The sequence below is a fragment of the Sparus aurata genome, chromosome 11 (assembly GCF_900880675.1).
Source record: "Sparus aurata chromosome 11, fSpaAur1.1, whole genome shotgun sequence".
Lineage (NCBI taxonomy): Eukaryota > Metazoa > Chordata > Actinopteri > Spariformes > Sparidae > Sparus > Sparus aurata.
Genome location: NC_044197.1, coordinates 13,224,176 through 13,241,028, shown reverse-complemented (window position 1 = coordinate 13,241,028; position 16,853 = coordinate 13,224,176). Strand labels below are relative to the sequence as shown.

General features: G+C 41.6%; 1 protein-coding gene across 3 annotated transcripts; it reads left to right on the top strand.

The window, feature by feature from the left end:
* Positions 1-92: 92 nt before the first annotated feature.
* fyco1a (FYVE and coiled-coil domain autophagy adaptor 1a) lies at positions 93-16,825 on the top strand. 3 transcript variants are annotated; one of them, XM_030433752.1, is made up of 18 exons: positions 93-183; positions 1,813-1,927; positions 2,603-2,709; positions 2,949-3,074; positions 3,600-3,706; positions 4,053-4,196; positions 4,321-4,408; positions 4,525-7,029; positions 7,721-7,813; positions 8,530-8,648; positions 8,743-8,910; positions 10,110-10,262; positions 10,364-10,593; positions 11,000-11,153; positions 12,724-12,816; positions 12,900-13,110; positions 14,159-14,268; positions 14,475-16,825. In XM_030433752.1, the coding sequence occupies exons 2-18, from the start codon at positions 1,867-1,869 to the stop codon at positions 14,548-14,550; spliced, it is 4,545 nt and encodes a 1,514-aa protein (XP_030289612.1). In that variant the 5' UTR covers positions 93-183; positions 1,813-1,866; the 3' UTR covers positions 14,551-16,825. The 3 variants fall into 3 exon arrangements, with proteins under 3 accessions (XP_030289612.1, XP_030289613.1, XP_030289615.1); XM_030433753.1 differs by having other exon boundaries at positions 129-183; positions 1,816-1,927; XM_030433755.1 differs by lacking the exon at positions 93-183 and adding an exon at positions 242-367.
* The last annotated feature ends 28 nt before the right edge of the window (positions 16,826-16,853 follow it).

The following is a 16,853-nucleotide window of genomic DNA, read 5'->3' as shown; positions in this document are numbered from 1 at the left end:
TGCTACGGCAACCAAACGCCTATTTTAAGATCCCGCCCACCAACCTCTCAGTGATTGGTCCGAGCGCTTGGACGCCGCTTTGTCAGTGGACGGCCTCGTGTCAATCATAACACTTTAAACAAGTTTGTATGCAGACACACTAAACGATCTGGGTTGTTATGGACTTGAGCCATATCTGTAAAAGTATGTCAAAGTTGTTATTCTCTTCTAATTCTTTCACCAGCAACTATTTAGAAGCATGTTAGAGCATCTAAATGATCGCTTGTCGGTGATGTCACGGTTATTTTCAAAATGTCAGTCAAAAGAACACTGAGTCAAAGCTAAATATAATCGTCTCGGAGACAGCTACAAAGCACCAAAGTCATCAGTAAGAGCTTAAACTGCGAGCGTTGTATTATTATTTGTCGTCATTCGATGTGACAAAAGTATTTTTTATAGCTGTAAGATCCGGTAGTTTAGGTTGTGAAGCTGTTCTTGGTGTTTTTCAAACTATTAAAAAGCCAACTCACGTTAACCTAGTTAGCCGTTAGCTAACTTAGCTGTGTACTAAACAAATCTAGCTAACGTCAAGCAAATCACAAGACTGTCAGGCTGTCGTTAGCTACTGCAGTCTGAATGTTTATACATGGAAGTGGAGATTGTGGCTGCTCTCACATTGTCACAGTGTAACCACTTTCATAACGTTAAAGTTAAGATGTCACACGACCTACTTCCTGATTGCTAACCTACAGTAGGTGGACAGTGACATCAGCTCCTACATCATACCAGCAGGCCTACATGTTTAAAAACAACACAATAAATTCGAACCAACTGCTGTCAATGATCTAAGTAACTATATTGTAATAAATCGCATGTGAATATTGACATTATTGACACAGTATTGTGGAAAAGGCATGGGAAGATTTTGCGACACATCAATCTGTGTGTCAATCTGTGGCCTGCTATTAACACAGTATTTCTTGTAAGGTAAGTCTTAATATAAAAGGTGAGAGTTAAAGTAATCTAGCTTAACCAGCTTCCAATGAGAAACCGTTTCAATATAGTTATTTTTCCTCACCTGAATAATATTTTCTTACTCCCATAGTTATTTAATTCTTGTGCATTATTCTCAAAAATTCACAAATGTCCATGTTCATGTTCATATTTTGAGCCATACATTGTCAGTGTGTGTCATTGAATCTCACAAAAACAAAGATGCATAGTGTAATTCAAGTCTGAGGCAAGTCTTTTTTCCCTGGAACACCAAAACTAAATCTTACCAAAAGCAACTAGCTATTGTATTGTATTATTATGATGCAAAAATGGTCCTGGAATCCAAAGTTCCCTTAATTGACTGACGACATCCGCAAACTGTCACTCTGCCAGCAATGATCAGGTTCTATATAATAATAGTTAGGGATCGTTCATATTTACAGAACATTTTTAGCACCCAACAGCAGCATACATCAATTTATTTTGATTTATGTATATATTAGTCTATTTTTGTATATATCTGTTTTGTTTTTTTTAATAGAAACATCTCATCGGCCAAATCGAACATTATGGCGCGCTGAATTTGTGGATAGGAATAAAAGATTGAATATCAAAGAGATGGTAGAGAATGAGATCAAACTGCATATGTGACACACCATTACATCTCTGTCAGACTGAATTAAGATCTACTTTCTGCACAGAATTAGGCAATGTACCCATTAATTGAACTCTCATAAATGCGTAGCACATTTGTGTGAATCAAGGGAGAGAGAGAGAATAGTAAGTTGGAGCATTCATGTCAATCTTTTGTTCCTGACTGCTTCTGATTCTCTGATTCAGCAGACTGGATGTGACCCTGTGACCCCTGGTTGCCAGGGAGAGAGCGGTGGGGCCATGGCTGTTGGGGCTTCGGTCGGGGAGAGCCAACTCCAGAGGATTATCCGAGATCTGCATGGTACGCCAGCTTTATGTGTGTGCGCGTGTTCGTGTGAGTATGTGTGAATAGATTGGCTGCGGGCGATTGTTGGCTGACATGGTGTGATTGAAGAGAAGAGAAAGAAGAGTCAGAAATGTTTGCCTTAATATTATGACCTTCTCAGCGTCAAGTCTAAATACAAACTTTACTCCTGGGACTATTTGACATCTCGTGCTCACCATTATTTGGGAAAACATCTGACCTCACGCCCCTGTAGTACGGGTGTGGTGGAAGCTTCTGTCAGCATGCAGCGAGACAGAAAGTGCGTACTGAGGGTGCACCCATCACAGGTGTCCTTCCAGTTTTTACGATGGATCCGAGGCAAGTGGTCGATACCCAGAATAGCTGTACTTATCCATGAGTATGTAGCCTAAAATGTACAAAGACATAAAAAGATTGCAATCTAATTTAGTTTTTTTAGATTTCTAGATTTTTCTAATTTCTAAAGAGAAAGCAATTTTCTACTTTTTTGCTGTTTGCATTCCTGCTTCTTACAACTTTTCAATGAAGACCTGCTATTCTATTATGCTTATCTTAAAGAAGCACATGTCTTTTGCCTTTTAGTTGTATCTTCAAGGGAAATATTAATTACACCTGGTTGTATGAAACCTGCTCTACTTCACTCTTCTTTTGTAATTTTTTGCTGAATTTCAGAGGCCGTTGCAGAGCTTGCAAAGGAGTATCGGGAAAGCGGGGAGCCAATCACAGATGACAGTACCAACCTGCACAAATTCTCCTACAAATTGGAGTACCTGCTACAGGTGTGATTTTGCTTGTATTGTCACAGCTGACCATTGAATCCTAATTACTCACAGAAGTTTTAATTTAATGATAATGATTCTCAAATAAGATACTCTTAGTTAAATGTGATGTTCCCTCTTACAACAAAAAAGTAAATTCTGATGATTCATTCATACTATTTGTTTGAAAATGGATAGCTGTTTGAACAAAAAAATCCTGTCTATATCCAACTCAATCTATATATCTGTTTATCTTTCAGTTTGACCAGAAGGAGAAAACCACATTTCTTGGAACAAAGAAGGATTATTGGGATTACTTCAGTGACTGTCTGGCTAAAATCAAAGGAGCCAATGATGGGATCCGTTTTGTCAAATGCATCACTGAGGTGGGATTGTTATGTTGTTGTTTAGAGTGACAGCACTGATTATACACAGTGATCATTGGTAATAGCTGATAACCCATTAGGAAATATCATTTTTACCTTCTACCCATGACTCAAAAAGGTTTTTACTTCAATTTTCCTTCTCATCTCTGATACAGATGTGATTAACATTTTCATATTGCTGCTTCGGTGTTTCCAAAATATGGGACCCAAAACATTAAATCTCTCAATTTTAGTCTTGGCACTGTTGTGATTCATCCCTGTAACATAGGCAACATGTTGTGTAATTGCAATTGTAACATGTTATGATTCTTTCTTCTTTTAAATGTTATATGTTTGTTAGGAAAATCAACATAATAGTGTTTGTTGCATTTAAAATAACATTAGCTCTAAGAATTATGTTGTGTTGCGTTTAGATTAAATAATGAATTGTCATTATCTTTGTTTGGATGGGTTTAAGTTTGTGACTGTGAAGTAAACACAGGTTAAAAGCTCTGTGTAAAACTGTGTCTTCTTTCACTTTGATAGCTGAAGACCTCTCTGGGGAAAGGACGGGCATTTATCCGCTACTCACTCGTACATCAGCGGCTGGCTGACACCCTGCAGCAGTGTCTTATGAACCAGAGAGTCACCAGGTAGAGCATCCTTTTTTTTTTGTTTGATCTGAAAAGTGATGGTCTTGTATGAAATGATTAGAACAACAATAAGTTGAGCAGAGATTATGAAACACTTGTTGCACAAACATGCAGGTTAGATATGGTGACACTGATGGAAACTGATGCATATGTCACTTCCTTATTTGCAAAACCTATTGTTGATGTTCTGTTGTGGAGTTTTACTTCATGGTTCATTCTGTACCTGGTCTAAATGTCACTTTCTTGTCACAGGTCAAAATATAACTTCCTTTTTCAGCTGATATTATTGTCTGTAGTTGTTCTGCTACATCCTACTGTAACCTCTACCACAACTCTCCTCGCGCAGTGACTGGTACTATGCAAGAAGCCCTTTCTTGAAGCCCCACCTCAGTGTTGACATAATCAACCACCTGTATGAACTCAACGAGGTCCAGTTTGATGTCGCTTCCAGAGGTCATGATCTTGATGCCTCCTGGCCAACTTTTGCAAGGTAAGGTACAAGACAGGTCATGAACCCAGCACAGAAAGCAGATGAAACCACAAAGACATCTTAATAGTCATCAAGACATTATTGTGTGTTGAATACAGCTAGCATTTCTTTTTCTGATCAACAGGAGAACACTGGCAAACTCACCTGGCCACATGTGGAAACCACCCAGTCGCAGTTCCAGTATAAACAGTCTAGCCAGCACCTACTCACAGGTAGTAGGCATTTGTTTGAAATAACATCCCGTCATTTTATCAACATTCTAAAATGATGTTAATTACCCTCCATCTATTCCTTTTCCTCGTCTTCGGTTTCCCTTGTAAACATCTAGCAAGCAGCTGAGTTCCCATCCAGTCCTGACTATGGTCAGGGACTGCTGAATGACCTGAATGAGTCCCTCCCTGCTTGCAGAGAAGATTCCAGCGCAGCTGAAGACCTTCGCCTGGAGCTGGACCAGTCAGAGCTGAAGCAGCGAGGGCTGCTAGACAAGGTGCAGCAGCTGGGTGAAGAGGGAGCTGAGCTCAGGGGAGTCATTGTAGAACTCCAGAGACAGCTTGATATGTCCCTTTCTGCCCAAGAGGAGCAGCGAGGTTTGCAGGGAGAACTGAAGGCTCTGCAGGGGAGAGAGGAGGCACTGTCCAGGGAGGTGGAAGCGCTTAGAAATGGGGAGAAAGCCAGGGAGTCTGAACAACAGCTGCTCCAGGAAAAGCTGGCAGTTGCTGAGGGTAAGAACATAGAGCTCCTTGCCAAGTTGGACGGGGTTCTGGATGAGAAAGGCCAGCAGGCAGCCAGTTACTTTGATTCAGCTCAAAAGATACACGAGTTGCTGGACAGATTGAAAGAGGCAGAGAAAGGGAAGATGGAAGCTGTAGCTGAGGTAGAGGAGAAGAAGAGGCAGACAGAGAGGCTAGAGGAGGAGCTGAGAGTCAAGGAAGCAGCTGCGAAGGAGAGTGAAACAAAACTGGGCGCATTAGCTGCATCCACATGTGAGGAGAAGGCCAAGTTGGAGGAGAAAGTTGAGGAGCAGTGCAGTGCCCTTGATAAGCTGCAGGGGGCCTTGACAGTGAGAGAGAAGGAGGCGAGCAACCTGCAACGGCAGCTGCAGGACCTCCAAAGATCTCTGGAAGAGAAGGAGGAAGAGTTGGAGGAGGTGAAGAGGAGGGCACACCAAGATAAAGATGAACTACAGAAGAACGCTTGTTGCTTAAAGGAGTCTTTAGAAGCAGAAGTTGCTGCCCTTAAGGAGCAGCTTAAGAAGAAAGAGGCAGAACTTACCTCCAGCAGCAAGACACTACAACAGCTCGAAACCAAGAATCAAAGCCTGACCAAAGAGAAGGACAAACTGACTGCCAGCGTTGTTGAGCTTGAGGGTAGTATCAAGGAACAAGCACTGAAGATAGAAGACTACAAGACACAGTGTGCCAACATGATGGAACTAAATGAGAAACTGCTGACCACGGTGAAGAGAAATGAGGAGCTGAAGAAGGAGATGGCAGAAAACAGAGCAGTGCTTGAAACCGAGTTAGCATCTCTACGGGCTTCTGAGAAACAGCTTCGAGGCCAGCTGGATGACACCAAGATGACAGTGGATGAAAAAGAGAAGCACTTGCGTGAGGAGAACCGCAAGCTGGATGAGAGTCTGCAGCGAGCCAGCATGGCCGCAAAGCTCTCAGATGCCACGTCAAAGAGGCTCGAGCAGGAGAACCAGAGTCTGAGGGAGGAGCAGGACACTGTGAAAGCAGCTCTAAGCCGCATGCAAGCTGACCTGAAGAGCGTTCATGGGCAGATTGGAGAGTTGGAGAAGAACTTGGGAGCTTCACGCAAGAATGAAGCAAGCCTCCAAGAACAGCTCCAAGCCAAAGAGACCCTGTTGGAGAGCAAGGAGAAGGTCCTTGTTGAGCTGCAGTCCACGTTAAAAGCTCTGGAGGCCAGAGAGAAGGAGCTTGAGATTGCCAAAGCTGATGCAGAAGCTACCTGTGCTAAACAGACAGAGGTGATTGAAAGGGTCACCTGTGAGAAGCAGACAATGGAGAAATCTCAGCTGGAGAGGAGCGCGGTCCAAACAAAGGAGAGCCAGGAGGTGAAAGGCAAACTGACTATAATCGAGGGCCAGTTAGAGGTGAGCATGAAAGACGTGTCCAGGCTGCAGGCAGAGATCCTGGACCTCAAGGTGCAGGTGAGGAGGGCTGAAGAGGAAAAGTTAAAATCACAAGCACAGCTGGAAGTGACGGAGGCCCAAAGAGATGAGCTCAGGACTCTGACCGAGCAGCTTAAAGCCCAGACGGAGGCGCTGAATCAAAGGCATGTAACAGAGCTCATGGAGTGCAAAAAGAAAGAAGAGGCGGTGATTGAACAGCGTGACAGAGAAGTAGCTGCCCATGCCGAGTTGGCCATCTCAGCGGCAGCAATCCGAGAAGAGCTGTCCACCCTCAAAGCCCAAAATGACAGACTAACCACGGAGAATGGCGAGATACGTGAGGGCCTGCACAGAGCGAACACAGAGATGGCAGAGCTGGGGATGACCATCTGTAAGCTGAGTGCAGAAAAGCAGGAGATCAGAGAGCATTGGGAAGGGGACACTGTCAGGATCGAAGAGCTGGAGAAAGAGGTGGAGCGAATAGAGGAGGCCATGGCAGAACTACGGATGGAGAATACCAAGCTAAGAGAGGAGCTGACACAAAAGGAGGAACTTCCTAAGACTATCACGGAGCTCAAGGAGCAGCTGGAGAAGACCACGAACCAAATGCAGAGCGCCAAGTGTTCTAGCCGTGAGGAGGCGGAGGCCATCAAGTTCCAAATGAGCTCAGAGAGCATGAATCACCAGGCCCAGATGAAGGTGAGAACCTTGTAATCATGTCTCATCATGTCACACTGTTTCTGTTATCTGAAATATCTCAGCAATGTAATCGCAACTGAATAGGCGGATAAGTCAAATGGGCTCTTCTTTACCCAAATAATGTGCCCAGATACAGACTGAATTCTAATTCCAGGTGTAAATGGCAGACTTCTGTCAGAATAATGTATGTCAATTTCCACGTGAAGTGGCAGTTTTCGTCAAACACTTTGTTCCAGACTGAAATATCAACTGTGGGATACAGCTGTGGGATGTATTGGCAAGAAATTTTGTGCAGACATTGAACCTAATAACTTTGTTGATCCCCTCTCTAACCACCATGAAGTTGACATTGTTGGTTAAGGAGGAAACATCTCAGTTGCATGACATTTGATATTTTAGACGTTCATATTACCCCAAGGAGGAATTTTGATAACTTTGGTCCCTGAGGTTTTATCTAGCTCAAAATCTTAAATTTCCATACTTTGGTTTAAGTCCAAATATCTACAAAACTATCTCCATCGGCCTCAACTGTTGAGTGTTGATGAGCAAGTGTTGTCATTCTTACTCTGAACTAACATGGTAAACATTATATCTGATAAGCATTGTCATTTTAAGCACATTAGCATTTAGCTCAAAGCATGGCTGTAGTTTTTTCTTATTTCCCTTTTCTTGTGTTACTTTCACATTTCAGAGTGTGAATGAGCAGCTGGACAAGGTGAAAGCCCAGCTGCAGGAGGAGCTGAAGAATGTGTCCAGCTTGCAGGCCAGAGTGTCTGAACTCGAGGTGTGTGTCTTCTACGCCGTGATTCATGGTGACATCATTAGTCAATATGTGTTGGTGGCTCTATAAGTCTTGGAGAGCAAATGTCCTGGGAGAAAGATAGTGTTTAAAGATACACTCAAATAGAAAGAAATGGGTGACATACTCCCTTTTTCAAGTCTAAAAAAAATATGTATGATAAGAGAAGACTGTAGATAGATATCAGTCAAAAGTGCAACATCTATACATAGCTGGAAGCACCGATGCCTTTATCATTAGTGGATTTGCAGGAGGGATGGAGAAAAATAAACCGCGCACCACATGGGACACAACAACAGGCTGATTATGTGTGATGATTGTATGAAAAAAAGTTTTGTTTTTTTTCATGATAAGATGCCTTGATTGCTTGAGCAGTTTTTTTTGATTGCAGAAAGTAGAATAGATGCAAAGTTACTGCAGTGCACTGTTCCTAATCCAATTAGTAGCTCGATGAAAACGCTTTGTTTTATGTGTTTACTGAACCACATAATAGGATTTGATGTTGAGCTGTTATTAGATTTTTTTGGATTACATGTTTTTGTATGTCCTCTCATGAAAGATGCAAACAAAATGTGTTATGAGAATGAACTTGAAATGAAGTCAATGTAACTCCAATTGAAGACCAGTTTGGAAAGAAAAAAACGGAATAATTGTAACTAAGTTTTTTGTTTTAAGGTGTGTTCTTGCAATGTTTAATAAAGGCTTTGAATGAGCAGTACCTGAAGCTAACTGGCGAGAAAGATGCTCACATCACAAAGACCGAAACTTCTATCCATGAGAGTGAGAGCGAGATTCAGCGCCTGAGAGATGCAGTAACCAGGTGTGTTTATGTAACACTGATAACTGTGAATTTCAACTTCTGGTGAAAAAATGAGGCACTGACTCATATTCCTTGAACCTAATACTTTCTTCAGTGCTGAAGATGCACACTCTGCTGTGCAAAAGGTCTGCGAGGAACTGAAGGAGAAGCTCGGCACATCAGAAGCTGACAAACAAAGCCAGTGCCTGGAGATGACTGCAGAGATCGATGACCTCAACAGAACCAAGATGAACCTTGAAGAGCGGCTCATCGAGCTTATAAGGTATGATATCTCTCCGGTGCAGCTGTCAGCAGCATCAACGTTATTTGTTGCAACATCCATATAATTTCTTAAGGAAAGGTGTTCAAGTACATTTTCTGTTTGGATATCTACCACATTGTAATGTTTCGTTGCTGCCTGCTCTTTGATTGTCCCTCTGGGTGAGTTTTTAATTGGTTCCTCCAGTAAGAGCAATTCTCTGATGTTGTCATGCTCGACATTGTTGGGGGCAAATTAGGCTCAAGGTGGCGGATCAGGGGAGAAGCCCTCTGTGAATGCTGTGATAATTTATAGAGAACAAGTCTGATAGAGAGACTTTGATGGAGAATATGGATGCTACTGAATAGAACGACTTTATTAGAGAGCCACTGTTGCCTTTCATACTCTGCTAAGGAAGAGCCACAAATACAGGGATTCAGTCAATTCCTTTGGGATTTGCCCACATGATTTCAGTCTTTTCTGCTTTTGTATTATGCATGCCCTTGTTGTTATCACCACATGGGGTAATGAGGCTCCTTCTGGTGTTGAATTTATCCAACATGTTAAATGAAAATTGCATGTCAGGCCAAGTGCATTAGATGTTTTTTTTTTTCTGGAAAGGAGCTCCTAAAAATGTCTGGAAAAGGGCAGGAACGTTCAACAGACACTTGGCAGGTGATCTGACGAACGATCCGTCTTATTACTGTCTGTCACAGGTCAAATTCGACCAATCAGATCAACAGTGAGAGGGGGCTACCACCAGCAGAGCCCATTGGTAAACCAAACTTTTACTGAAGTCAGTCGAGAGAAAGGCAAAAACGTTGAGAAATATTTCTCTAGTTCTGGTATGACTGATGAGATAGTAGCCAGGTCAACTGCTTTAGGGGCTGCCATTGTAGTTTTCAAACAAACAGTCGCTTCTCTCACTGGTCGGCACACCCAAACCACACCTGCAGCTGTCAGTTCTTTTTTCGAGGATGCTAAATGGTTCAATGCCTGTGTGGTGGCCACAAGCACATAGCTGGTAAAATCGATTTGTGTGATACGCGAGATCCCATGTTCTTGTGATCTCGCATATCTCTCTTGTGAACAGCTATCATGTAAAAATAAACCCCACTGATCTTGTGATGTTATCTGTTGTTTGTACGGTATGACTCACATTTTACGATCTTTGACAACACGATTAAAGCTCCATACATGTTTCTTTTTCTGCATGACATCAGGGACAAAGATGCTTTGTGGCAGAAGTCGGACGCTCTGGAGTTTGAGCAGAAACTACGAGCAGAGGAGCGCTGGTGGTTAGTGGATAAGGAGGCCACGCACTGCCTCGGCTGCCAGGGCCAGTTCACCTGGTGGCTGCGCAGACATCACTGCAGGTTGGCTTTCAGCAGGCACTGCAAATGCAAGACATCAAAAATGTGCTTTGTTAACAAAATGACACCTCATTAATTTTTTTGATACATGAATCACTTTTTAGGCTTTGTGGTCGCATCTTCTGCTACTACTGCAGCAACAACTTTGTAATGACGAAGCATAGCGGGAAGAAGGAGCGCTGCTGCAGGGACTGTTACACTCAACACAGTGCGGTGGTGGAGAGGTTCACCGAGGCAGAGCTGAGTCCTTCTGACATTCAGCCTCCTCCACCCGGATCTGGACCTCAGCCACCTCCTGAACCAGCCCCATATAAACCCACACCCAGGGTAACAGGTGAGAGACAAGCTGCAAGTTAATGTGACAGCTGCACACTTGGCTCAGAGGTTTAATGCAGTAGTTTTAGAAGCCTATTGTCTTCTTTTACTATAAGTAAACTGGGAAGCAGAAGTGATAGGACTGACTTTGCCATATTTAGGAACAGGGACAGGAACATTTTAAATGAAATCATTCAATGGTATTAAAGAGGAAGATGGTGACATTTCAAAGACTCTGTTTTGTTTTTATTGAAGAAAAAAAGTTAAGCTGCATAACATTAGGTCAATTTTTGTACTGGCTTAGTTGCAAAGATGAATTTCAAACAGTGTTTTTCTCAACTGTACATGCAATACGTTTTTGTATACTGTTCAGAAGAGAACAGGGAGTGGTCCAATAGTTCAATAGTTGTTCTTGCTCCTTTTAGTTTCAGACCCCAGCAACAAATCTGACGACGGAGCCTTTGACATCATCACAGAAGAGGAAGTGAATGGCGTCTATGACAGTGACACCACCTCCCAGACCACAGGAGGCTCCCTGGAGGGAGAAAGAGACCGACGGCCCCTGGGGGCAATGGATTTGTGAGTGTGATGTCTATCTCAGGACAGCACAGAGGAGAAAGGTTGAGACCTAGCTCAGCAGCTCAGTTGTTTTCTGGGTCAGTTTTGTGCTCTGGTCAGATTCCTCATTTGAAGGTCAAACCATCACAATGCGAGAAAATGCAGTAGCTTAGTTCTCAGCTCCTGAAATTACAGAGTTTTAAAGACATATCTGCGCGGGGTTATACTTCACACATCAACATCCCAGCTTCCACGAACATTTACTTCTAAGCCTGCTAAGAAGAGTGACAGCTGCATACAGTGCATTCATAAACTGTACAGGCGTCATGTCGGCTGATCATATTATCTTACAGATCACAGGTGACATACTTTCTATCGTATAAAGTGCTGGATAATTTAAAATATAAAAAGATATAATGCTATTTATGAGAAAATTATAAATGTTACAAATCGTGTTTTTTTTCTTGAAACAGCCAGACATTAACTGCAACTCTTTGAACTTTCAAAGATGGGAAGGAAAAAATGGGAAGTGAGTTAGTTCTATTTTTTTGTTTATGATGTACCTTTTATTGGTCATGGGAAGTTTAAAAGAGACGATTTGTCAATTTTGCCCTTGATACTTATCTATCATTCAGAGTCGTAAATAACAGATGATTGGAGTCACCCATCATGGCCCATTCTTTAACCAGAACTCATTGCTGTAAATGTCCCACCTCTGCTCTTAAAAAGGACAATAAACAAAGATTCACGGCTGCTTGAAGGCAGAAATCTCTGAAGTAGATGCAACTTGTTGTCTCTGTTTCAACACCTAATGATATTTTCTAGTCTCGGCCACAGTGCACCTTAGGGGATTCAGCACACATGTGCCTGTCCCCCTTTCTGGTGTCAAAAAGTAATAAGGGAAGTTTTTTCTTTTGTTTGCATCGATAAATGAAAACAAAAGTGGCACTTCTCAATTATACGAATTGAGAAGTGCCACAGTTTCATGGTAGTAAAAGGTGACAGGTCGGTGGAGAGAGGCTGAAGCATTCGTGTGTTACTATGATGTTGTAACACTGCATAGAAACGTAAAAGATCTGCTTTCATTGCTGTACATCTGCATCCTAGTAATAATGCACCAAAAATGGGTCAATGTACTAAGATGTATGTCAGTGATAGGGCCGCAAGGATGAGTAGACTGAATGAAAATTAGTTACCAACTAGTTTGATGAACAATTTGTTGTTTTAGTCAGTTTTCAAACAAAAGGGTCAATAATTTGATGGTTTCAGCTTCTTAAATTTGAGGATTTGACAAAAGGACAAAAGAAGCAATTTGAGAGCATCACTTTGGGCTTTTAAATCAGCAAACTAAATGATTAATGATGAAAATAAGAAGAAGATTAATCAAAACTTAGAAATAATCAGTAGTTGCATAGTTAGTCATGGATGACTGAGGAAGATGAGGAAACACTGAATTAACTTTTGCATGGAGTCAGTTAAATGGAATAATTGTAATAAATGGGAGAAAACCCTTACAAAAAACAGCTTCTTGCTCTGAATGAGAGTTACATACATGGAAAACAAAATATTAATCTCTGTCTGGATTTCACAGAGGCACAGGAGAGATGACCCCTGATGACCCTGAGGAGCATGTTCCTACTGTTCAGGATTCAGAAATCAACCTGCTCAAATCAGGAGAAGTCACGTGAGTCTTGACGTCGATGTACTTGATGTGTTAGTGTGTGTAAATGACGATGTCACTCATACAAATTTTTGATCTCATCGCAGGATGGCTGTCCCTCTCAGCATTGATGACATTTCTCAGTTTGGCGACAGTTCCAGGGAACTCTTCATCAAGTCCAGCTGTTACAGTGTGATCACTGTTGCTGTGGGTGACTGCGGGCCAACAATCAGCTGGGTGTTCTCTTCAGAGCCGAAGAGCATCTCCTTTAGTGTGGTGTTCAGGGAGTCCGCTGACACTCAGATGGAACAGTCAAAGGTATGTATGCTTGTTGTGTGCATTTTCATGTTTGTGCATGTAGACCAGTGTGTTGTGACAGCCTGAGGGGACTGCAGGCCCCCCTTAATCAAGGTATAAGAACCATCAATTGATTGAATAAAGTGCAGACATGAAGGTGGAAAAGAGCAAGCTCACATGGATGAGAGAGAAAGAGGGAGCTTGAGAATATGAACAGAAGCAGCCACGTCAAGAGGCCTAGTCTTTGTCGACAGAGACAAACAGGCGGATCCTTGTTACATACGCTGATCTTTATATAAATATATCGCTGGGACAATTAAAACGATCTCCTCTAACACAAAGATAGAGACCTTAATGTGTAGCATTGGCTGATTTAAGAAGAAGGCTTTTTGTTTTACAAAGTATAACATTTGTCAACATTTTCTTTTAAGGGAGTCTGGGCGATTTCTCCACAGGCGATGAAAGAAGTAGCTTATATTGGATACGGCTCACTGTATTTGTAACATTTGAAAGGCTAAATGTTGGCTGATAAGATGCACTAGATGAACTGGTTGTATATCACGTGTCTAACCCACATCCAGCACTTTTCCCTCCTTGATGTTGTGTACTGTGTAAATACTGTGGCTGCTATGAGAAAGTCAAAGGCAATGTTGTTACATAAATTCAAATTAAAGCAAACAGTAAGGCTAAAGATAAATGTTTTCAGATGTTGTAAAATTGCAGCCACTTCAAAACGCACAAATGATGACTGAGAAGTTATTACCAGACACAATGGACTGATCGTGTGCGTGCGTCCATGGCCGCCCCCTGCAGAGAGGAGGGCTATTCGTTTTCCCTTTCAAATATCACAGCCTGAGGAAAAACACTGCAGGTTGTCACTGTTGCTTAGCAGGTTGAGGTAAACATCCTGCACTTAAAATGTCAGGGGTTGTTAATGAGTTACGACCTTTCATCCCATATTCCTTCCCCTCCCTATCATACCAATATCCGTTCTGGTAGCAGAGTCTCTATAAATAGAGATTTGTAGGTTGAGTTTCACATCAGACCAATGTTTCTGTTCTTCTCTCAGGTCCTGATTCCTCTCACTCGCTGCAGTTCCCATAAAGAGACAATTCAGGGGCAGCTGAAAGTGCGACACCCCGGCCTCTACACACTCATCTTTGACAACTCCTTCTCACGGTATGGAACTCCTGATTTTTCCTCTTAGTGGGAGAAGCTTGTGCGTCACAGAAATGTTTTTAACTCACACTGTTTTCACCATCATTTCCTGCCACGGTTGAGTGTGTGAGTGTGTGAGCATTTTAAGCTGGGCTCCTATTGTGCCGCCGCGTCTCGTTGCAGTTAATCGGATTGCGGTCCTTTGATCAGAAACCTTCTCCCAACAGGTTTATCTCCAAGAAAGTCTTCTACCATCTGACCATGGAGAAACCCATAATCTATGACGGAAGCGACTTTCCCTGAAGCCGAATGACACTCACTCCTATAGAGGCGTCAGCGTGATGTCTCAAAGACATCATCACGATGTCGCTACTGGAGAGATGCCGCTTCAGTGACTGTTTCTAATTGATTTGATTTTTTTGCTCTTTTTTCCCCCAAACCTGTTTTACCCAAGTGTTTTATGTTTTCAGAAACATTTCTGTTTTATTTTTACTCTGTTTTAAGGTGTGCTCATGTTTTAACTGTGGCCTAATTGAAGTGTTGTCAGTGGGATGGAAGTGGTTTTTAGAGGAGAGGAAGAAATGTTAATGCAAGTTTTAGCATATTTTTCTTTTTAAAAATACCAAGTAGTATCCTTTATTTTAGCTTTTTTTTAGCTAGACAAATATGTAATTTTGTTATTTATTTCTGTAATTTTTGTCTGTCTTACTTTTTGGTTTGGCCTCTCTTTTCCCAAATATACTGTTACGTTAGGGAATGCAGATTGCTGCAACAATAGTAACACTATCAGTATGAAATATGATAAAAGACTGTCATCAAATGATAAATATATATCGGAAAAAGATGTCTGTAAAGACCCAGGAAAGATTTTTTACATTTGCAAAACCATGGCCAGTTAAAAAGGGGTTTTAAATCAGATGGCCAAAAGAAGCCCAACAAGCCCAAATCCATTTTTTGGGCATTTCTAGATTGCATCTAGATTTCGAGAAGACTGGGCATCACAACAAAATAAACAAACACATTAAATGCGAATTTAGCAAATCAAAAAACGTTTGGAGTTGGTTTGAAATGCAATTCAAATCTGAATCTCAGTCCGGACACTCTGGCCGCTCATATCAGATTTCAAAGCGTTTTTTGTCTCACTGGCAGCGTGACAAACAACAGCGACATTAAATCCAGAGAGACAGAAGTGCATCAGAGTAGCCAAGTAGAATACAGCCTGTCACCTGCAGAGCAGTGTGTAAGACAACACAGAGAACAACAATCTGAAATAAACTCTGCGGCTTGACAGCACGATTGTTTTTCGAGAGCGAGATGACTGACAATGCATCAGTTTGTAAAGCTGCATCACCAGTGTACATAGTTCCGACGCCTACATTGTGACCATAGCAAACCTGTTAAGATATGTCAGTGTTGTCTCGACATAAAGATCTGATCTGATCACCTGCAAATAACAATACGCACCCCTAATATTCCAGATCTGATTTGAGAAACAGATCGATTTGCCGGCTGTGTGAACAAAGCATACGTTTGCACTTTGCCAGTGCAGGAAGGAAACAAAGTAGTGAATAGTAACTGGCCTGGAAAAATATAGTTTCCGTTTGATAACTAAGCATGTGCACTATGTGCAAATCTCAGGATTGGGGCATACACTTGTCCCCCAGTGGTAGCGTGTCCTAATGTTATGTTTTTGGAAAAGTAAAAAAAGAATAGAAACACTCTCGGCTCAAAGAGACCGACAGACCAGCTTTATAGGATCTAATGAAGAAGAGTACCTGATCTTCCACAGGCTGACTTGATGTGTCATTACAATGATATTCAGTTAAATCTAACAATGACTGCCAGCTTATGATCTGTTTTACTTCCAAAGTGCCTATTAACTCCTATAGCCAGGGATTAGTTTGCTTCTTTCACTATATATTTTACACAGAACACAACAGCTTGTATGAACTGGTAATATTCTGTGACAACTTAATTCTGGTGGCTTTTAAATCAAAACATGCGCAATATCACTGGTTTCAGTTTTATCAGTTGGAAGGATTTTTCAGTTTGTATTTCATTTTGAATCTCTTTTTGTCATTTGTTAGTACTCTCAGTGATCGGATGGGTTTGAACATCGTGCGCTGTTTTATTTTTTTTATAGCAAAGCAATAAGAAAAAAAGCGAGCTTGGTCACGTGGGACACAGCAATTCACTACTTAATGAAACAAAGGCTTATCTCTATGCTGCATTTGTAGAGGTTTTAACGTTCCACACTCAGATACCTTTTATATTTTTGATGGGTGTAAATTGGTGCAATTTGTATGCAAAGCCTCATATTTTCTCTACAGAGCTGCACTTTGTGATACTGATTTTATAAATTCTTACGAGCAATATTAAATCTGTTGAGTTTACATGATCTTTGTCAAAGAATTCACACAGGGACAGATTTTTTTTTTCTACTTGCTGTTTTTTTGAAGGATCTTTTTGGAAGTGTAAATTGCACATGAATCATCGCTACGAGCGCTCAATAATAGAACTGTAAAACATCCAGTAAACATGAATAAAACGTGAGAGCAGCAATGCCTCCAACATTCGATAATCTGTGTGTGTGATTTTGTGTTCGA